General features: G+C 44.4%; 1 protein-coding gene and 1 pseudogene across 1 annotated transcript; one reads left to right on the plus strand and one right to left on the minus strand.

Annotated features, from left to right (window-relative positions):
- The first annotated feature begins 6,602 nt into the window (after window positions 1-6,602).
- LOC142846052 (Golgi to ER traffic protein 4 homolog pseudogene) lies at window positions 6,603-8,826 on the plus strand (annotated as a pseudogene).
- Window positions 8,827-10,320: 1,494 nt separating this feature from the next.
- LOC142839936 (diacylglycerol O-acyltransferase 2-like) lies at window positions 10,321-12,377 on the minus strand. The gene is made up of 2 exons (XM_075956369.1): window positions 12,257-12,377; window positions 10,321-12,128 (listed from the first exon to the last, which is right to left on the minus strand). Exons 1-2 carry the CDS (start codon window positions 12,375-12,377, stop codon window positions 11,218-11,220), a joined length of 1,032 nt encoding a protein of 343 aa, XP_075812484.1. The 3' UTR covers window positions 10,321-11,217.
- Between the last annotated feature and the right edge of the window lie 10,899 nt (window positions 12,378-23,276).

Here is a 23,276-nt window from a genome sequence, read left to right on the forward strand (position 1 = left end):
AAAGTATTTTCTGTCAATTTCACTGATGACAGTTTGCAAGCATCGCGAAAATCAGCTTCGGAGTACTCCCTTTCAAGTCTTGTAAACGCAACCTGCTCACTGACTCACATCATTGCCGAAGAGAATTTCGACACAATTGTGCCAAATAGATTTTATGAGACCTTAGCCAAAAACGACTTATTGTTTCAGAAACATCATATCTACAGGTGGAAAAGCAAATATCATCCACAGGTCTGCTACTCCAGGAGGCTTTCCCATCGTCTCACCCTCCCTCGATTTCCCCTGAGGCGAAGATGGAGTGAGCTGGCCCTGCCAACTTTCCTGACAGAACCCGAGGTAAAGATAGGCCAGGAGATAAATGAAAAATCTAGCAAGGGCTTCTCTAAGTCCAGCTCCCCTGATTTATACATAGATCTTAACTCACCTGCGAATTCTGCCCCTCAGGGTGCTGACATGAAGGCATTAGGGACACCCGAGACAGCAGAAAATGCTGCAAACTTAACATCTGAGGGGACTTCTGAGAAGGCTAAGGTGAAGGCCAACAGAAACCTTTTTCAAAGGTTTTTCTGCTGCCTCTGCATGCCAAGGACAAAAGATCCAACATCCAGGTGAGTAACAACAAAGAAGGAAAATTCAGTTTTAAGGAAATGGAGTAGGTGAGGCCAGTTAATCACGTATGATTTGAGCTGATTTTTTTGAAGGCACTTTGCCATGGGCAGGCTTCAGCCATTTACAGGACCCAAACATTAATGTGTCTGGAACCCCAAAAGGAGCTTTCACACTGAATCCTATTCATGAAGAGTCTAGCATAGTTGTGCCAGAAGCAGTCAGCAGAGGTTGCTGGCAGGGCTTGCGGATGCAGGGAAACTGGAGGAAAAAAAAGACTTTCAAAGGGATAACAGTTTAGGAAGGGAAGAAGAAGTCTGTGGAGAACTCTGGTTCCTCAGATCAGCTTTTTGCTAAGTCTTTCTATGTCAATGTCACTAAAACAGTCCTTTGTTTCTCTCTTTTCAAGGGCTGATGATGCGGCCCTGACCCGGGGTTCCTAAACCCCGGATCTGTGTTCGGCCTGGTTGGGGCATAACAGCTTCTGGAGCAAGCCAGGCCAGAACATGAAAGGAGGTGTGCCCCAAACCTCTACCTGATAGACAGCTCCAGCCACCAGGGCATGAGCTCTGTACCCCTCCTCTTGTATTGGGTGCAAGGGTGAACTTCATTTGTCCACAGAAGAAGTAGCTGGACAAAGAATCCTGTCACATCATCCTGGGCGACGACAAGGCATCCATCTCGCTCCGAGTCCACATGAGAAAAGTTAAGTGTCCCAGATGACTCTGAGTCCCCATCTCCTTCTCCCCTCACTTCCATCAACAGAATCAATGAGCACATGTAAAGAAGTGCTTTCCCGCTTTCCTCTTAGGTGGTAAGGAGGCACGGGAAGAGGAGGGGGAAGGAGGAGTGGGGCAAGTGGGACATGTCAAGGGATAAAAGCAGTGGGAGAGGGTAGAAGAAAGGGCTTGCGTGTGGATGGAGAGGAGGTGATTTATCCAGAGGAAATTCCATTACGAGAGCAGAAAAGTAAGGGATGAATGTGTGGGTGGTGACAGGGTCCACAACCAAGAAGGAGAGGAGCAAAATTCCCCTGAAGAGGAGGTTAGGAGCAAATGGTGCATGGGTACCCCGAGAAGACGACCCTATCTTCCTCATGGGTTCCAGCTTGCTCCAAGCTGCAGCAGGAGAGTGCTGCCTGAGGAATCTGCTCTTGTCCTAAGGTGCTCAGACAGGGTGTGGCTGCAGAGAAGAGAAGCCACATGTTTTCAGGAGCCTCTTCCTCTTTCTGCTTGACCGAGGCTTGGATTGATCTGGTAACATCTGCTTATGTTCAAGCCTTCATCTTTCATGCCCCAAGGTGCTGTTGTCCCATCCAATGATTATTCAGACAGATGTCCCCATGGGGAATTCCTTGACTTTGAGTAAACAGCAAGATAGGTGTTTGTACTGGAAATGGGTAAACAGTGCTTAAAAGGACTGGGAAACATCACTGCCCAGAAAAAGTCAACAAACTTGGAACATCTTTGAGCCCAGGGCCATCATCAGGCTTTAGTTTAGAAGGAAACCTGATTGCCAAGGAGCTGCAGATGACGGCCAGTGGTATTGTGTGCAGCCTTGTTGAGTGAGCTGCCTGCAGTCTTCTGTCCACCATACATATAGGGAGCATCTTCCTGGGTCACCAGGGGCAAGTCAGCTGACATGCTTTTCAGGGGTCTAATCTTGAGATCAGTCAGGTGTAGTGAATTTGTGTCCAATGTGCATCTCCTTGTGGTAGATGATGAGTTTCTGTATCGTGGCCTTGATCTACACCAACCATCCCAACTGAGCGCTCTCCTCTGCAGAGGCTGATGGTCCTGTCCTGGTCAATAGGAGTATGGTTCTTTGTGACAGCTTATCAATTGTCTGGAATACACTTCATTGGCTACATCATGTAGATGAAATCTTGACCAAGTCCTATATGGTGCCTTGCTCACCCTAGTCATAATGATAGTCAGCATTGGTATGTCAGTCATCATTTTATTCTAATAATTCCTGCCATTATATGTTACTTGATGTTTTTATTATACCCTTGAACATTCTTTGTTTTATTGTTGTGATTATATTGTGCCAAGTATGATTTGTTCAATGATCTAGTCTATTTGGAGTTCTGTATGCTTCTTTTACCTTATTAGAAAGCTCAATCTTTAGGTTAGGGAAGTTTTCTTCTATGATTTTATTGGAAACAGTTCCTGTTTCTTTGACCTTGCTTTCTTCTCCTATTCCCCTTAATCATGGATTTGGCCTTTACATAATATCCCAATTTTTCTGGTGCTTTGTGCTTGAAATTTTATTAAATTTAACATTGTTATTGACTGGGAAATCCATTTTCTTCTATCTTGTCTTCAATATCTGAGATTTTTGCTTCCATCTCTTATATTCTGTCAGTAAATGTTACGTCTAGGATTCTTGCTCCAGTCTGTTTCCAATTCTCCCTTGGTTCCGCTTGTCTTCATTGATTCTTTTTTTCACATGTAGCCTTGACCTGTCTTCTTCATTCAAATCCATTGTTTGTGTTCCAAAGATTTCCATTAACACATTCATTCATGTCCTCCTAAGGTCCTTGACCATTTTCATAATAGCTATTTTGAAGTCCTTGTTCTGTGTGTCAGCTGTTTGCATTGCTCAGGAACTACTGAAGTCCTACTGATGAACTCTAGTGGAGACACACTGTTGGGGCTGTTTTGATTCTGTCCTCATGCTGACATCCAGACATCTGGGTTTAGAAGGATTTCAATTCCAGTAGTTGATATCTGGTCTTGCCTGTCTGTTGGGTAGGTTTTTCCTTCTTAGTTTGTGTTGCTCTCTCGGAATTTTTGGAGGGGTGCAGTGGCTGTGGTAGCTTATAGAGAGTGCTCTAAGTCTCTCCCAGGTATGGCCACTCGTGGTTTCAGGTGGGCAGTGTTTCTAGTACTGGGAGATTGCAGGAAAGAGTAGGATGAGCTAGACTGGCAAGTGTCTCAGCAGATACACAAGGAGGGAGAAAAGTTTGGTCAGCCATCTGGAGCTCTAAAGTCCCCAGGAAATTGGAGAAAGAGGGTGAAATCAAGTCCCTATCCAGCACGTGGTCTGGTACAGGGTTAGGGATGAGACCGAGTGTTTGAAAATGGAGGACAGAAGGAGAGGGAAGATTGCCTATTTGCTTCCATGGTCAGCATGGCCGGAAGGGCTGCAGTGACAGACTGTCTCCAGTGAAGGTGACCAAGACAAAGGATGGGATGAAGAGAAGGCTGAGAGTGAGGGTTTCTTTACTCTCCCAGGAATGGGGACAGAAAAAAGGAAAGTCCAGAACAGGTGGCCTGCTCTAAAGCTGAGAATAAGACTGGGAACTGGGCTTGGAGGATGGGAAGGAGATTGAAGTTCACCTACCCGATTTCCTGCTCCGCACAGCAAGTGTGTCCAGGGACATAGTGTCTCTGCTGTTGCTGGCAGAGACAAAGTGATGGGAATTGGGTGCAGTGATGTAGGAGAAGAATGATGGATTTGAAATTTGTACATCGACTAGCGAAACATACAGACAGTGAAATGAGTGCAGGAATCTCATAAATGAGTGTCTGATCATGTATGGGGCAGACTATTGTATAGGCAAAAAGTGGAGACTGTAGTGCAGTAAATTCATTTGATAGTTACTGGAATATGTTCCCTTAATAATGAATGCTGTGAGGAACCCCAAATATATATCTTCATAGTAAATCACACACCAATGAAATAATCTGATGGTATTCTCTGTGGGAGAGTTAAGAATGTATTATTTCCTTTATTTTTGTAAGAGTGTTAAAGATTTCTTCTGGATGTGGCAATCTTTTCGGAAGATCAAAGGATATGATCTAGTAGAATCCAGCTGGATTCTGAGGGCTGTGTGCTGTGGTGACTGATGATCCTGTCAGAGCTCACCCTGTGCTCACTGAGGAGACTCAGCAGTGCTGTCCTCCTGTCCTGTCAGAGCCCAGGGTGAAAGGAGTCAGCCAGAGCTAGTGATTACTGCTAGGACTCCCCAAAACTGAAAGCCTACCTAGCTACTCCTCGGGCTACCATGGAAGCCGAGCTTTAGCAGCAGGGCTCACAAGGCTCCTGCTTCATTTCCTAAGTCACGGTCTACGACCCATCTTGTACCCTGCACCATCTCCTCTTTTTGCAATTCCTGCTTACTGCATCACTGCTGCAGCTCCAAGATTGTCCCATTTCAGCATTTCCCTGGCTCTCAGCTGTTGGACTGTATCAGCCTTGGGCAAATGCATTCTTCAAGGCCCCTTCTGCACAAGTTCAGCCCATAACATCTATCAGAGTAGGGTGTCTAATGTCAGAAGAAACAACAGGCAGCATTTTGGTAAAGTATCTCTTGAACACATTAACACGTTTGCCTGAAAGCCACACATGATGTCTTAGCATATTGCCTGGTTCTGCCCTCTGCCTGCCAGCTGCAGACGCTGTGTTGGTATTTGATCTGCATTCTAGGCCATGCTGTGTCATCTCCTGTGATGTTTATCAAGGGCTGCTTCTCTGCGTGAACCCCCTTTCACACACAGCATTTTGAACAAGTGCCTCCTCCTTTAAAATAAAGACAGATCTAATCATCCTTTATCCATTAAAGGCAACAGATTGTTCATATTGTCAGACTCATTGTCTCTGTTCAGGGTTTGTCATCCTCAGCTCCTGGGTGGGTCCCAAGCTCTCCTGTGTTGACTGCCCGTGTGCTGTCCCTGGCCACATTCATCAGGAAATGCATCAGCTATGGCTCCACTAGGACACATCACCATGCTCCCTGTAGTTTTCCTTTCATGCGTCTGAAATGTAAGTCTGAAACCCACAGCAGCACTGATACAGTGAACAACTGTGGAAGTGATGGCTGCTCTGGGACTTACAGGAGTGTGCTGAGTCTCTCTGGAGTTTCTGCAGGACAGGTGCCCATGTGCGGTAACCCTAACGTACATGGGGGCCATGGCTGACTGAGTCCTCCAATTTGTGAGGAATCAGCAGCTTCTCGCTCTCCTGTGGATCTGGAAAAGGTCTTTGCACACAGGCTTGAGTGTTTTACCATCTACTTTATATTCCACGGGAGAAAGTAATTCACTTCACCTGGCTTGCTCTTTCAGGAGCCCACACTGAACCAACCACTAGGAGGAGTTAGTGAGAACTCATTTCCTTGACTAGCACCTCTTCTTCTATGGGGTCCAGATGATGAGATAATGAGACAGCCCAGACAGAAGACCCTGGTCTGAGAAGAAGGTGTGTTGTGCCTGCCATGGCTTGGACTCCCCTCATCTTCATTTTTCCATCTCAATGTACAGGTACGGACAGGCCCAAGAGTCCTGGGGAGAACTTCTAAATTTAGTCAGTCCCTTCTGGTTCAGATCCCCAAAATGCTGTACCTCAACTCTGCTGTTCACTGTGGTTTATGCTTTGGCAGGTTTTTTTCTCGGGCTATATTGACAGAAACACCGTCCTCCTCTATGCCTCTTGGATCAACAGCCAGACTCACCTGCGCCCTGAGGAGTGACATCGGCATTGGCGATAACAACATTTACTGGTACCAGCAGATGAAGGGGAGCCCTCCCAGGGTTTTCCTGTGCTACTGCAAAGACTCAAACAAGTCACTGGGGCCTAGAATCCCCATTACATTCTCTGGATCCAGAGAAGCCTCAAAAAATGTTGCAAATTTGCACATCTCTGAACTATATAGATGTAGGATGAAACTCAGCACTGCTGTGTTATCTGGGAAAGTAGTGTTTCCCACAGTGATACAGGCAGATGGGGAAGTAGCCATCAATAGTAGCTTCTGCTAAGAAAACAAATCAGTTCTGTTAGAGTGCATGTAGTGGCCACAGGGAAGGGAGCAAGGAGGCTCCGCCAACATCGCCTGCCACAGCACCAGTTCTGAACATTGCAGAGGCCCATGGTATTGGTTTTGATCACCCAGAAAGATGCCCCCACCACATAGAGGGCAAACTGTGTACAAGTATTTGAAGGGCAACTACCACAAGGCACACGAGATGTACTGAATGCTCTTCTTCAGATACATGTCTAGAAACAAACATTCAGAATCCTGAGATCTCAGGTACTCAAGAGTATTTCTCTTCTTCGGTCATGGCCAGCAGAGCAGTCCAGGCTGACCTGACCCTGCCGATACTCGAATCCCTGGGGAAGGTAACGGTATATATAGCTGATGAACTATAAGAGAACTGTAGAGCCAGCTACAGTGTTCAGTTTGACGGATCTAAATTCGCAAGAGCAAGTAGTGTTGGTGGCCAGAACTGAAGTGGTCCAGTGGAGGATCTGGGAAACTGGGCCATCCCAGCTTCCACCAGCCCCTCATGCTGTGGGTCTGCAATACTACTGTAAGTCTCAGTATTACTTCCTGCCCCCCACTGAGGGCAAGGGCTGTACCAACATGACGGACAGGTACTCCACTACACAAGGCTTCTGAAGCGGGTGGGTGAGTTCGTGGCCCAGGCTGTGTACAACTGTTTCTCTGTTTGAAAAACAAGAAAGGTACCCAGGTTTCTGTGATTCTTAAGTTTTGTATTCTGTTTATCTTTTCTTCTTATTTTATTTATTCTTATTATTTATTTCATCATAAAACGTTTATTAGAATGCTCTTTTTAATAAAGATTTATTTCTATCATTTAATGTGTATGGGTGTTTCACAAACATGTTTGTCTGCACAGTATGCATGCAGTGCCTGTGGAAAACAGAAGAGGATGTTGTATCCCTTGGAACTAGAGTTATAGATAGCTAATAGCTTCCATTAGACTTCTGGCAAGTAAACCCAAGTCTTGTTCAAGAGCCACAAGTACTCTTAACGGTGAGCCTTCTCTTTTTTTTTTTAACATTTTTTTATTGATAAAAGAAGAATAAAGAAAAAAAAATTTCCACCTCCTCCCAGCCTCCCCTTTCCCTCCCCCTCCTCCCACTCTTCTCCCTCTCCTCCCACTCTTCTCCCCCTCCTCCCCCCCTCCCCTTCCCCCCACTCCTCTCCCCCTCTCTCTCCAGACCAAAGAGCAGTCAGGGTTCCCTGCCCTGTGGTAAGTCCTAGGTCCTCCCCCCTCCGTCCATATCTAGGAAGGTGAACATCCAAACTGGCTAGGCTCCCACCAAGCCAGCAGATTGCGTAGGATCAAAACTGCGTGCCATTGTCCTTGGCGTCTCATCAGCCCTCATTGTTCGTCATGATCAGAGAGTTCAGTTTTATCCCATGCTTTTTTTGGTAATAGTCCAGCTGGCCTTGGTGAGCTCCCAGTAGATCAGCTCCACTGTCTCAGTGGGTGGGTGCACCCCTCGTGGTCCCGACTTCTTTGCTCATGTTCTCCCTCCTTCTGCTCCTCATTGGGACCTTGGGAGCTCAGTCCAGTGCTCCAGTGTGGGTCTCTGTCTCTATCTCCATCCCTCGCCAGATGAAAGTTCTAAGATGATATGCAAGATATTCGTCAGTATTGCGCTAGGATGGGGTCATTTCAGGTTCCCTATCCTCAGCTGCCCAAGGAACTAACTGGGGACCTCAGCTTGGGCACCTGGGAGCCCCTCTAGGGTCAATTCTCCTGCCCACCCTAAAGTGGGTCCCTTAACTAAGGATTGTGGTTCCGTGCTCCCCTATCCAACCTTCCTTTATCCCGATCCTCCTATTTCCCCACGTCCCCCCTCCTTCCCTTCTACCTTTTCTCTCCCCATCTCCCCTTACCCCCTTCCCACCCCACCCCCAAGATCCCACTTTTCTCCCCGGCAATTTTGTCTACTTCCCTTATCCAAGAGGATCTTCAGAATCACAGAAACCTATTTTTCACAAAAAAAATCTAAAAATACACAATAGAGGAAAATATAGCATTATCAACAAATGGTGTTACCAAAACTTAATAGATATGTGTAGAAGAATGGATGTCCTATCTCTCACTGTGTACAAAGTTCAACTCCACATGAATCAGATACCTCAATACAAAATCAAAAACTGAAATTCCTAGAAGAAAGGCAGAAAGCCTACTCCAACATGTAGGATTAGTAAGGTATTTCTGAGTATGACCCCACTCACTTAGGAACTGTGGTGGTTTGAAGGAGAATGAGTCCCTCAGGCTCACATGTTTGAATATTTTGTCCTCCATTTGTGGAAATGCTTGGGAAGGTTGAGGATGTCTTCTTTTTGGAGAAAGTGTGCCACTGGGCAGTGGGCTTTGAGGTTTTAAAAGACTCATGCCATTCCTGGTGTGTGCCCCTCTCTGTCTCCTGTTTACAGATCAAGATGTGAAGTTTTAGCTATTGCTGCCACTAGGACTCCACCCCCTCTGAAACCATAATCCAAATTAAATATTTTCTTTTATAAAAAAAAAAAAGAAAGAAAGGTACCCAGGGGGTCTTTACAAGGTGCGCACAGAAGGTCCTGTCCATCAAGGGGACCTTCTTTCAATCCTTGCTCAACTTCATCTGGTTTCTGCTGCTGGCTGTGGACAAGCTGACTGTGTTCACAGTGAGCACCACCTGCTTCCCTACATGGGGACCCCATGTACAAAGTGTACCTGGACAGGGGAGCTGCCAAAGCAGACCTCCTCCAGAGAGGGCAACCTGGGAACAAGCTGAGCAGCCTCGTGGACTCCTCAGAGCAGGAGGATGGGGACAAGTGCTAGGATGGCAGAAGCCTCATCAGCCTGCACGGAAGCTGCCTGGCCAGCATGGAGATGCCCATGACCAGCACCACTGGGACGGATTCAGTGCCAGGATGGCATGAGGCCCCTTACACAGTAGGCTCCTGTTCAGGGGCTGGAGGGGCCTCCTGTGCAGAGTCTGTCCCTATTTATGTATAGAGGTCAAGGGCTGTGTGGTAAGGACCAGGAACAAAGCCCAGCTTCTGCTGCCCACCGATGTTCCTCATATCTCCCACAATAAAGCACAAGTCCTGCTGCAGCATCCTGTGCCGTCCTTGTCTCTGGTTCCTTGTGGAGGGCTCTAGTGGGACAGGCAGCTGGTATCAGTAACCTGTATCCCTTCTTGCGTGTTCACTGTTGCCATGGCACGCCAGAGGAGTGGTACTCACTACTGGGGGCCATGCAGGATCCTGAATCCTGCAGATGAGAGCGCTTTTTTGTTTGATTTCTGTTTGGACACAGAGTTGTTTTCTAATCATGATGAGCTTCTCAGGGACAGAATATGTTCTCCTAGGAGGTAGAGATCAGTCATTCAAGCTACAGCCCCGCTGGTCCCCATGAGCCCCACGCTACTGCTCTGCAGATGTTTTAAAGGGTGTAGTAGGTTCTCATATCCTTCATGTTGTCGTATTTATTTTTTTTCTGGGTGAGTGATTTTGCAATCTAATGTTTAGGACTTAACCATTTTAAGAATCCAGGAGTGAGCAACCGACTCTATTACCACAGATAACGCCCATGCTACCAGTCAGATTAAAAAGGGATACACCATATTTTTCACAATTAAAATAAATAAAATTTCTGGATTACAACACTCTCAGCTGCTAGGGAAGGAAGCAGATGTGCCCTATTCTCTATAAACTGGGATTTAAGGACGGCTTATGTCGTCAGTTGATTAGTTCTCAATTTTTTTCTAAAGGTTTGTTTACGTTTTGGATCTATTGGTTTAATTTCTCTGACCCAGATATATCTAGAATTTTAACCCTTTTATTAGGGTTTCCTGGCTCATAGATTTCAGAACTGTCTAGCCTTGTGATTTTTTTGTTCTTGTTTCCATTTATTAGTCTAGGAATATACAAAAGCGTGACATGGCACAACAATCTCATGGAAAGAAAACAGAATACACAGGAGGGGGCAGCTCTCTTCCCTGGCCCAATGCCTCAGGAAGGCACACATGTGAGGCATGGGTACGGGGCCTCCTGTCCTGGACCCAGTGTGCTACACCGAAAGCCAGGCCCTTTTTTGAACAGAAGAGAGACCCTTCCTCACACCAGACTTGGGGTGTGGCTCAGGAGAGCTCAGGCGGCTGAAATAACATGCTCCAAGCCACTGCTGAGCTGTGCTGAATCTACGGTGCCAGCCTTCAGAGTAAAACCAGCCAACAGCAGCGAGATAACCCAAGACAGTACCTGTGGGACATCCTTGTCCCTAGCACAGTATATAGGCCAGCATAGGCTAAGATTGGAGAAAAGGGGTAGGGAGAAGAGCAGAGAGGAGACTCCAGATGCTATCTGCCACCTTCCCCAAAGGGGCCAACTCTATTCCCTGCATCCTCCCCTTGGCAAGAAGAACCAGACCTTCAGTCACATGTAGGGTGGTGGGAATGGAGATGTTTGCTAAACACGGCCTCTGCCTCTTGAGAATCCCTGGAGAAAAGAGGATTATCTAAGTGGCCAAGTCATAAGGATTGTCCTTCCCTAGTTCAGCAGGGCCAGCTGTCTGTTGTTTGGGGAACCCTAGAGGGGGTGGATAAGAAACCATCAAGGCCCAGAAATGTCAGCCACCACCTTGTGCAGGACATACTAGATGTGAGAACTTAAAATACTGACTCACCCCTTCTTACAAAAGATCTAACATGGCAATGGTTTAACAAATTATAATTTCTTTTAAATAACCCAAGACACCCATGACGCTTCCAAATTTACAGAGCAAGATGCACTTGAGAACTTGGTAGAAAAGGATTCGCAGTCGCTCCTTCCAGGAGCTGGACCCCACAGGCTGGGTCAGTTCACTCCAGCACCTCCATCTCCGGAAGGCCGAATTTGGTCTTGTGATTGTCAAAGAGCTTCACCAGGGCCTCCATGTACATGGCGTGGTACATGTCGATGTCCTTCTGGGTCGGGTACTCCAGCTTGGGGATGGTGATGGGCTCACCCACAACAGTAGTGATAGGCTTGGAGTAGGGCACCAGCCCCCAGGTGTCAGAGGAGAAGAGGCCTTGGCCATGGAAGATGCACGGGGCAAAACCAATATACTTCTGGAACTTCTTCTGGACCCAGCGGCCCCAGAAGCCTTCCTCAAAGATCACCTGCTTGTACACCTCATTCTCTCCAAAGGAATAGGTGGGAACCAGATCAGCTCCAAGGCGCAGGGCCAGCTTTACAAAGCCCTTGCAGTTCCACAGAGTGACTGCGTTCTTACCAGGCATGGAACTCAGGGACTCGGCTGCACCTCCCACCACGATGATGATAGCATTGCCACTCCCCTTCTTTGAAAGCAAGTAGTCTATGGTGTCTCGGTTGACAGGGCAGATGCCTCCAGACATCAAGTACTCCCGAAGGACAGGCATCTGGAAGTTGCCAGCCAACTTGGCCAAGTAGGGCCTTATGCTGGGAAACTGTTTGCTAACTTCGGTCGCCTCCATGCTGAAGTTGCAGAAGGCACCCAGGCCCAGGATGCCATGGGGATGGTACCCAAAGATATAGTTCCTGGTGGTCAGCAGGTTGTGCGTCTTCACCAGCTGGATGGGAAAGTAGTCTCGGAAATAGCGCCACACGGCCCAGTTCCGCACCCACTGCGGTCTCCTGCCACCTTTCTTGGGCGTGTTCCAGTCAAAGGCCAGCCAGGTGAAATAGAGCACAGCTAACGGCCAGCAGTCGGTGCAGAAGGTGCACATGAGAATAACACTGCAAGCCACTCCTAGCACCAGGAAGGACAGGACCCACTATAGGACTGAGATGACCTGGACTGCTTTTCCACCTTGGACCTGTTGAGCCAGGAGACAGAAAAGATGTCTTGGAGGGCCGCGAGGATGCTGGAGCCAGTGCCCCATCGCCCAGACCCCTCGCATGACAGGGCAGATCCTCCATTCTTGTTCTCGCTATGGGCAGCTTCGGCCGGACGCTCACCCCGCAGGACTCCGGAGTAGGCGGTGATGAGGGTCTTCATGCCAAAGTTGGTGCATGTCACGGCCCTGCAGAAAGCCGCCTCCCGCCGCGCCCCTGGCCCATGCCCCGGCCGCCAGGGCCGGAGCTTGGGGAGCTGGGGAGCAGCGCCCAGGCCTAGGCAGGCAGCTGCTGCCACTCCAGTTAAGCCTAGAAGCCAGCGAAGCGCGGCCACGGCCTAGCCTTGTGATTTTTTTAAAAAAAATTATTTCTTGAGATTATACTTACATCACTTTCCCTTACCCTTAATTCATCCTCCCATGTACCCTGCCTTGTTCTCTTTCAAACCATGGCCTCTTTTCTCACTCCTGCACACATTCATTTATGTACATAAATATTTCTACATACATAAACACAAACTGTTCAGACTATATAATCTTTTTTGTATGCATGTTTTTAGGTTTGACCATTGGTTTTGGGTCACCAATAATAAGTGTGTGCTCCTCATGAGGAAGACTATTTCTCCTACCCTCATCATTCTTTGGTTGAGGTGTTTTCATTTAGGGTTGAGTCTTTGGGTTTTTGCTACCCATACATGTTGTTGAGACATTATGGGAAATGCTTCTGTTATTACTTGGAGGCACAGTCTCACAGCAAACTCCCTGATTCTCTGTACTCCCTGACTCTCTGTCCCTTACAATATTTCCACCTCCTCTTACTCAACTTTCACTGGGGTGTGGGAGTGTGGACTACACAGCCCTGTGGTTTGATTGATTGTGGTTTTGTGTAGTGGTCTCCATCTGTTGCAAAGGGAAGTTCATTGATGAAGGATGATGACTATACTTATCAGTGAGTATAAATTCATGTTTATAGTTGTTACAGATTATTCTGGTTTAGTGGCTGTACAGTTTCCTATAATAACCATAATTTCTCTAGGATTGAGTAGTTAGGTAGTTTTCCCCTACAAGGTATGGTATTCCTTTTGATGTATGGGTCTTAAAATCAATTGGACGGCTTGTGGTTAGCACTAAGGTATGTTTGTCAATAGTGAGTTTGTAGGGTTATCATACCCTGCTGGTTATTGTTGAGGGTTCATAGGTATCAAGCTGGGTAAAGATTATGTAGGTTGAAGATGCTTTCTTTCTTCCATTGTATACTTTTAGCTCCTTTATCAAAAATGAGGTGTTCATAGGTTTGTGGGTTAAAATCTGGGTCTTCTATACGATTCCATTGGTCGACTTCTCTGTTTTTATGCCAGTACCACACTGTTTTCATTACTGTAACTCTGTAATAGAGTTTGAAGTCAGGGATGGTAATGCCTCCAGAAGATCCTTTATTGTATAGGATTGTTTTGGCTATCCTGGGTTTTTTGTTTTTCCATATAAAGTTGATTATTGTCCTCTCCATTTCTGTGAAGAATTTTGATGGGATATTGATGGGGATTGCATTGAATCTATAAATTGCCTTAGGTAGAATTGCCATTTTTACTATGTTGATCATCCCAATCCAAGAGCAAGGGAGGTCCATCCATTTTTTGGTATCCTCTTCAATTTCTTTCTTCAATGCCTTAAAGTTCTTGTCAAATAGATCTTTCACTTCCTTGGTTAGATTTACCCCAAGATATTTTATGCTGTTTGTGGCTATCGTGAAAGGTGAAGCTTCTCTGATTTCCCTCTCTGCTTCCATATCCTTTGTGTATAAGAGGGCGACTGATTTTTTGGAGTTGATTTGTATCCTGCCACATTACTAAAGCTGTTTATCAACTGTAAAAGTTCTTTGGTGGAGTTTTTGGGGTCGCTTATGTACACTATCATATCATCTGCGAATAACGAAAGTTTAACTTCTTCCTTTCCAATTTGATTCCCCTTGATCCCATTATGTTGTCCTATTGCTATTGCTACAACTTCAAGCACTATATTGAAGAGGTATGGTGAGAGTGGACAGCCTTGTCGTGTTCCTGAGTTAAGCGGGATGGCTTTGAGTTTCTCTCCATTTAATTTGATGTTAGCTGTCGGCTTGCTGTACAACCTGTAGAAGAATGAAAATAGACCCGTATCTATCACTGTGCACAAAACTCAAGTCCAATTGGATTAAAGACCTCAATATCAGCCCGAACACACTGAAAATGATAGAAGAGAAAGTGGGAAATACCCTACAACAGTTGGGCACAGGAGATTGCTTCCTATGTATAACCCCAGCAGCACAGACATTAAGGGCAACATTGAATAAATGGGGCCTACTAAAACTGAGAAGCTTCTGTAAAGCAAAGGACACTGTCACTAAGACACAAAGGCAACCTACTGACTGGGAGAAGATGTTCTCCAACCCCGCAACAGACAAAGGTCTGATCTCCAAAATATATAGAGAACTCAAGAAACTAGACTTTAAAATGCTAATTAACCCAATTAAAAAAATGGGGCACTTAACTGAACAGAGAATTCTCAACAGAAGAAGTTCAAATGGCCAAAAGACACTTAAGGTCGTGCTCAACTTCCTTAGCAATCAGGGAAATGCAAATCAAAACAACTTTGAGATATCATCTTACACCTGTCAGATGGCTAAAGTCAAAAACACCAAGGATAGCCTTTGCTGGAGAGGCTGTGGAGGAAGGGGTACCCTCACCCATTCCTGGTGGGAATGCAATCTTGTGCAACCACTGTGGAAGTCAGTGTTTCGGTTTCTCAGGAAATTCGGGATCAACCTACCCCTGGACCCAGCAATACCACTCCTGGGAATATACCCAAGAGATGCCCTATCATATGACAAAAGCATTTGTTCAACTATGTTCATAGCAGTATTATTTGTAATAGTCAGAACCTGCAAACAACCTAGATGCCCTTCAATGGAAGAAAGGATGAAAAAAGTATGGAATATATACACATTAGAGTACTACGCTGTGGTAAAAAACCATGAGTTCTCGAATTTTTCATACAAATGGATGGAAATAGAAAACACTATACTGAGTGAGGTATCCCAGACCCAAAAAAGATGAACATGGGATGTACTCACTCATAATTGGTTTCTAGCCATAAATAAGGGTCACGGAGTCTACAATAGTTGAATCTAAAGAAGCTAAGTAAGAAGGTGAACCCAAGGAAAAACATACAGTTATCCTCTTGGCTAAGGGAAGTAGAAAAAATTGCCGGGGAGAAAATTGGGATCTTGGGGGTGGGGTGGGATGGGGGTAAGGGGAGATGGGGAGAGAAAAGTTAGAAGGGAAGGAGGGGGGGCCTTGGGGAAACAGGAGGATTGGGATAAAGGAAGGTTGTATAGGGGAGCATGGAACCACAATTCTTAGTTAAGGGAGCCACTTTAGGGTTGGCAAGAGACCTGACCCTAGAGGGGATCCCAGGTGCCCAAGCCGAGGTCCCCAGTTAGTTCCTTGGGCAGCCGAGGATAGGGAACCTGAAATGACCCTATCCTATAGCAATACTGACGAATATCTTGCATATCACCATAGAACCTTCATCTGGTGATGGATGGAGATAGAGACAGAGACCCACACTGGAGCACTGGACTGAGCTCCCAAGGTCCCAATAAGGAGCAGAAGGAGGGAGAACATGAGCAAAGAAGTCGGGACCACGAGGGGTGCACCCACCCACTGAGACAGTGGAGCTGATCTACTGGGAGCTCACCAAGGCCAGCTGGACTGTGACTGAAAAAGCATGGGATAAAACTGGACTCTCTGAACATGGCGAACAATGAGGGCTGATGAGACGCCAACAACAATGGCACGAGGTTTTGAACCTACGTAACGTGCTGGATTTGTGGGAGCCTAGCCAGTTTGGATGTTCACCTTCCTAGATATGGACGGAGGGGGAGGACCTAGGACTTACCACAGGGCAGAAAACCCTCACTGATCTTTGGACTGCAGAGGGAGGGGGAAAGGAGTGGGGGGAGGGGGAGAAGGGTGGGAGGAGGGGGGGAAGGGTGGGAGGAAGGGGAGGGAAATGGGAGGCTGGGAGGAGGTGGAAACATTTTTTTTCTCCTTTTCTCAATTTAAAAATAAAATAAAATTAAATTAAAAAAAGAAAGAAATTTTTCAACATATACAGAGAAACTATGTTATGTCTTAATTTTTAATTTGCAAATAAACATTATTTTTAGAAACATTTTTTTTTAAAAAAAAAAAAAAGATTGTGTAGGTTGTCTCCTCCTTGTGAAGCTTGCATGACCATGGAAGTTAGACTGCAGAAAGGGAATGTTCAAGTCAGTTCAGTTAACAGGTCTCAGGGATCTTTTTCTGAACAGTTTGGTGTCTTCATCAATAGGGAATTACACTCTGGGCGGGAACAAAGGGCAACATCACTAGGCTGTATGTTTTAAGAGTCTCTTGAGAGCTCTGACCAACAACTCAAATACAGCTTCTCATATCTGGCACTGGTGCCTTAGTTAGGTGGCCTTTGGTTCTCAGGGGAGGACTGCCTTTGCATATGATAAAATCTCACTAACACTATCTCTATACATACTGACTAACACGTATATTTGTGTGTGTGTGTGTGTGTGTGTGTGTGTGTGTGTGTATGTTTAGGTAAAGAGTTAATAGTATGATTCTTTGTGGATTTTTGAAACATTCTTATGGTTGATTAACCAACCTCCCTCCTTCTCCTCTTCTCCCCTTCTCTAAGAACTCCATGTTTCACATTTCTGCTACCAGATATCTAGTATACTATTTTCCTTTGCCCTCCTCTCTGTATTTATCTCCCTCTTCCCCTCTAATCAGCAGTCCTTTCCATTTCTCCTTTATGGTCACTCTTACCCTGACATTACCCTCTCTTTGGCTCCCCAACAACCTTCTTGTGAAGGAGACATCCACCCTATCCTGGTAATTAGCTCTGTTTTATTTAACAGAACATGTACTCACATGTGAAAGTTTGGACCTAGGAGCCTCCAATAAGAGAAAACATGTAATATATTTTTTTCTGTGTCTGGGTTACCACACTCAGTAAGTTTCATCCATTTACCTGCAAAGTGTATGATGTCAGTTTTCATTATAGCTGAGTAGTATTCCATAGAGCCCATGGATCACATTTTCATATCCATTTGTCCATTGTAGGACCCTTGGTAGTTGTCATTTTCTAGCTATTATGAATAGGGCAGCAATGAGCATGCCTGAGAAAACATCTGTAGAGCATATGATAAGTTCTTTGGGCACATGTCATGGACTGGTATAGCTGGGTCATCTGGTAGATATTTTTTTTTATTTTTTGAGGATTCTCCTCAGTAATTTCCAAGTGACCATACCCATTTAGAACTCCAACAGCAGTGGATGTGTATTTAGTTCTTGGCACTACCATCTTTGTTCTCTATCTTAGTTGGGCCCATTAAGCACTACATACAACATTTGACCACTTTTCAAAAGTCCCAAAGTCTTCCACATCAAAAAAGTAAAACAACAACCAACCAACCAGACCAAACTAAAATTATTACCAGCTTAGGTCTGTCAGCAACTATTAATACCCCACTCTCTGGTACCAACTTCAGTATCAGTTATTTTTCTATTGCTGTGATAAGACCAAGGTAACTCATAGAAGAAAGAATTGGTGGCAGCTGAGGTGACTGAAGAAAACCTTGGTGGCTAGGCCTGGGCCTGCTCCCTCAGCATTTCAGGACCTGAGGGGGCCACATGGGCCTGAAGGTGATGATGGGAGCCGAGGCATGGAGGAGCAGAGAGAGGCCGGCTCCAAATCACTGAATAGAAACTCTTAGGGGTTGGAGCTGTTGGAAAAGCCAAGCCTGCCCTGGTGATACAGCTAATTCAGAAACAATTTGTAGAGAGCAGGCCTGAGGCAGCAAACTCCACAAGAACAGGTATAGGGGAGCAACCACTGAATGAGTGGAGCAGGGCCAGAGACCTCTGCAAGTCTGGGCATGAATTTGGGACCTTCAAGGGAGTATACCTGAGCCAAGACCCCTGCTGATCCAAATGTGAGACTGGGACCTCCAAGGAACTAGGCCTGAGCCAGGACCTCTCTGGGTCTGGCCATGAGACTGGGTCTGGGACCTTCAAGGCAGGAGGCAGAAACCAGAGACCTCTTCAGGTCCAGGCATAAGTCTGGGACCTCTGAGGCAGTGGGCCTGATACAGGATCTCTGCAGATCTGGGCATTGGTCTGGGACCTCCAAGGTAGTAGGCCTGAGCCAGGTCCTCTGTAAGTTCAGATGCACACGGGTCTGGACCTCTATGGGAATAGATCAGAGCCAGAGACCTTTGCAGGACCAACCCCAAGCCAGGGACTTCTGCAGGAGCAGATCCAGACCAAGGACACTTAACAGAAACAGGTTTGAGCCAACAACCTAGGCCAGAGCAGTCCTGAGTGAGTGAACCCCACAGGGGCAGGACTGAGACACTGACCTGTACTGGAGTGAACCTGGAAAGGCTGAACTCCACAGGAGCAGGACTAAGCCAGAGACCTTGACCAGAGCAGGCCTGAGGCAGTGAATTCTACAGGAACAGGACTGAGGCAGAGACCTAGCCAAGAGCAGGCCTGGGACAGCAAAGAATTCCACAAGAGCAAACTCCACAGGAGCAGTGCAAACCCCGGGAGTGCTTAGCAACCTCCAGGAACACAGAGTGACCAATGAGTAATTGGAACCATAGCACTGGCTGCACCATGATGAACAACCATCTGAGCCTTGGATCCACTGGAACCAGGAAGATTAATCACCAGAGTCACAGACAGCCCCAACAACACCAATTAGAGGAAAAGATGAGTAGACAAGGTAAGAACACAGGCAACACAACAAAGAACAACACGACACCAGTAAAATCTAGTGACCCTACAACAAGACTTGAACAACCAAGTATCAATGAAGCAGAAGAAAATGACCTAAAAAAAATAACTTCAGGAGAATGTTTCAAATGCGTAAAGAGGAAATGAGAAATTCCCTCAAAGAAATGGAGGAAAAGACAAACAAAAAATTGGAAGGCATCAACAAATCCCTTAAAGAAAACCAAGCAAAATATCTGAAAGGAGCTACTCAAGACTTGAAAACTGAAATAGAGATAATAAAATGAAAAAAGAATGAAAAATAGACTTCAAACTAAAATAAATAACTTATAGAAGCAGAAATCGTGAGAAAACGATCCAGAACCGCAAATGCAAGCATAAACAGCAGAATACAAGAGATGGAAGAATCTCAAGTGCTGAAGATACAATAGAGAAATTAGACTCATCAGTCAAAGAAAGCACTAAATCTAACAAAAGCTTAGCCCAAAATATCCAGGAAATGTGGGACACCATGAAAAGACCAAACCTAAGAACAATGGGTATAGAAGGAGAAGTTCAACTCAAAAAGCACATAAAATATATTCAACAAAATCATACTAGAAAACTTTTCCAATCTAAAGAAAAGCATGCCTATAAAGATACAAGAAATTTACAGAAAACCAAATAGACTGAACCAAAAATCTTTCACAACATAATAGTCAAAACACAAAACATACAGAATGAAGAAAGAATATTAAGAGCTATAAAAGAAAAGGCCAAGTAACATATAAAGGCAAACCCATCAGAATAATACCTAACTCTGAAAACCAGAAGGTCCTGGACAGATATTATGCAGACACTAAGAGACCACAGATGCCAGTAAGACTACTCTACCTAGTGAAACTTTCAATCACCATAGATGGAGAAAACAAATATTTCATAACATAACCAGGTTTAAACAATATGCATCCACACATCAAGTCCTATGAAAAGCTCATGAAGGAAAACTCCAACCCAAGGAAGTTAGCTGCGACCATAAAAACACAGGCAATAGATAATCCCACTCCAGCAAATCCCAAAGAAGGGGAACACACACTACCACCAAAATAAGAGGAATTAACAATCACTGGTCATTAATATCTCTTAATATCAGTGGACTCGATTCACTTATAAAAAGACACAGGCTAACGGAATGGGTACGAAAACAGGAGTTGACCTGTGGCATACAAGAAACACACTTCAACTTCAAATACAGATATTACCTCAGAATAAAGGGTTAGGAAAAGATTTTCTAGGCAAATGGACCTAGGAAACAAGTGGACGTAGATATCCTAATATCTAACAAAATAGACTTCAAACTAAAATTTATCAAAATAGATAGAAAAAATATTTCGTATTCATCACAGGAAAACATCAAGGTGAAGTCTCAATTATGAACATATTTGCCCCACATACATGGGCAGCCACATTTGTAAAAGAAACATCACTAAAGCTTAAATCTCACATCAAACCCCACATACTAATAGTGGGAGACTTCAACACCCACTCTCAACAATGGACAGGTCTGTAGACAGAAAACTAAAAGAGAAATAAGGAAACTAACAGATGTCATGACTCAAATGTACTTAACAGACATCTATAGAACCTTCCAACCAAACACAAAAGAATATACCCTATTCTCGGCACCTTATGGAAATGTCTCTAAAATAGACCACTTACTTGGTCACAAAACAAATCTGAACAGACATAAAAATTGGAATAACCACCTGTATCTTATCAGATCACCATAATGTAAAGTTAAAATTCAATAAAACAAATTACAAAAAGTCTGTAAACACTTGGAAACTGAATAATGCTCATCTAAAATATCACTAGGTCAAGGAAGAATAAAGAAAGAAACTAAAGACTTCCCAGAATACAATGAAAATTAATGCACAACATACCCAAATTTATGGCACAGTATGGAAACAGTGCTAAGAGGAAAGCTCATAGCACTAAATACATACATAAAGAATTTGGAGAAATCTCACACTAGTGACATAACATCACACCTGAAACATCTAGAACAAAAAGAAATAAGTGCACCCAGGATGAGTAAATGACAGGAAATGATCAAACTGAGGACTGAAATCAATAAAACAGAAAGTGAACAATATAAAGAATCAAAGAAACAAAAAGTTGGTTCTTCAAGAAAATAAAAAGAATGGGCAAATCCTCTTCCAAACCAGCCGAAAGGCAGAGGGAGAATATCCAAATGAACAAACTCAGAAATGAAAAGGGAACATGACAAGAGACACTGAGGATATCCGAGAATCATCAGGTCATACTTCAAAAACATGTACACCACAAAATTGGAAAATTTAAAAGAAATTGACATTTTTGTGGATAGGTGCCATATACCAAAATTAAATCTAGATCAAATAAACAATTTAAGCAGACTGATTACCCTTAATGAAGTAGAGGCAGTCATTAAAGTCTCCCAGCCAAAAGAGCTCAGGACCAAACGGATTCAGTGTAGAATTCTCGCAGAATTGCAAAGAAAAGCTAGTACCAATACTCCTCACAATATTCCACACAATAGAAACAGAAGGAACATTGTCAAACTTCTTTTATGAAGCTACAGTTATTTGGATACCCAAACCACAGAAAGGTACAACAAAGAAAGAGAATTACATACTAAATCAAACACCTGATTTTTGACAAAGAAGCAAAAAATATCAAATGGAAAAAAGAAAGCATAATTAACAAGTGGTGCTGGTGTAACTGGATATCAACGTGTAGAAGAATAAAAATACACCCATATCTATCACCATGTACAAAACTCAAGTACAAATGGATCAAAAACCTCAACAAAAAGCCAGCCACACTGAACCTTAGAGAAGAGAAAGTGGGAAGTACACTTGAACGCATTGGCAGAGGAGACCACTTCCTAAATATAACCCCAGTAGCACAGACACTGAGAGAAACGATTAATAAATGGGACCTCCTGAAACTGAAAAGCTTCTGTAAAGCAAAGGACATGATCAACAAGACAAAACGACAGCCTACAGACTAGGAAAAGATCTTCACTAACCCCACATCAGACAGAGGTCTGATCTCCAAAATATACAAAGAATTCAGGAAATTGGTCATTAAAGGAACACAGAATCCAACTAAAAAATGGAGTACAGACCTAAACAGAGAACTCTCAACAGAGGAATCTAAAATGGCTGAAAGACACTTCAGGAAATGTTCAACATCCTTAGTCATCAGAGAAATGCAAATGAAAACAACTCTGAGATTCCATCTTATACTTGTAAGAATGGCTAAGATCAAAAAATTTGATGACAACTTATGCTGGAGAGGTTGTGGGGTAAAGAGAACACTCCAGCATTGCTGGTGGGAATGCAAGCTGGTACAGCCCCTTTGGATATCAGTATGGTGATTTCTCACATAATTAGGAAACAATGTTCCTTAAGATAACAGTAATACCACTTTTAGGTATATATCCAAAGGATGCCCAGTTGTGCCACAAGGACATGTGCTCAACTACATTCATAGCAGCATTGTCATAGCCAGAACCAGGAAACAACCTAAATGCCCCTTGATCAAAGAATGGATAAGTAAAATGTGTTACATTTACTCAACAGAAAAAAAAAATGACATCTTGAATTTTGCAGGAAAATGGATGGAGTTAGAAAAAATCATTTTGAATGAGGTAACCAAGACCCAGAAAGACAATTATCATATGTACTCACTCATAATTGCTTTTTAAACATAAAGCAAAGAAAACCATCCCACAAATCACAATCCCAGAGAAGCTAGACAACAATGAGGACCCTAAGAGAGACATACATAGATCTAATCTACATGAGAAATAGAAAAATACAAGATCTCCTGAGTAAATTGGGAGCATGGGGACCTTGGAGAAGGATGAAGGAGAGGTGAGAGGCAGGGAGGGAAGGAGAGAAAAAATATAGAGCTCAACCAACAAAAATCAATTTAAAAAATAGAATTAAAGTCCCTGATATTATTTTTATTCTTTCACGTTTTCTTCTTTTTCTCTTTATTTTACATTCCAATCACAGTCCGAACTCCCACCCTTCCTCCTGCCCCCCCCTCTCCTCCAGCCCACTCCCCATCCACTCCTACCAATGAGTAAGGGATCCCATGAGGAGCCAACAAAGTCTGGTACATTCAGATGGGGCAGTACCATGCCGCTTCATCCTACATTAAGGCTCACAATGGCACGCACCATAGGGAATGGGCTCCAAC

This window comes from Microtus pennsylvanicus, chromosome 1 (genome assembly GCF_037038515.1).
Source record: "Microtus pennsylvanicus isolate mMicPen1 chromosome 1, mMicPen1.hap1, whole genome shotgun sequence".
Taxonomy (NCBI): domain Eukaryota; kingdom Metazoa; phylum Chordata; class Mammalia; order Rodentia; family Cricetidae; genus Microtus; species Microtus pennsylvanicus.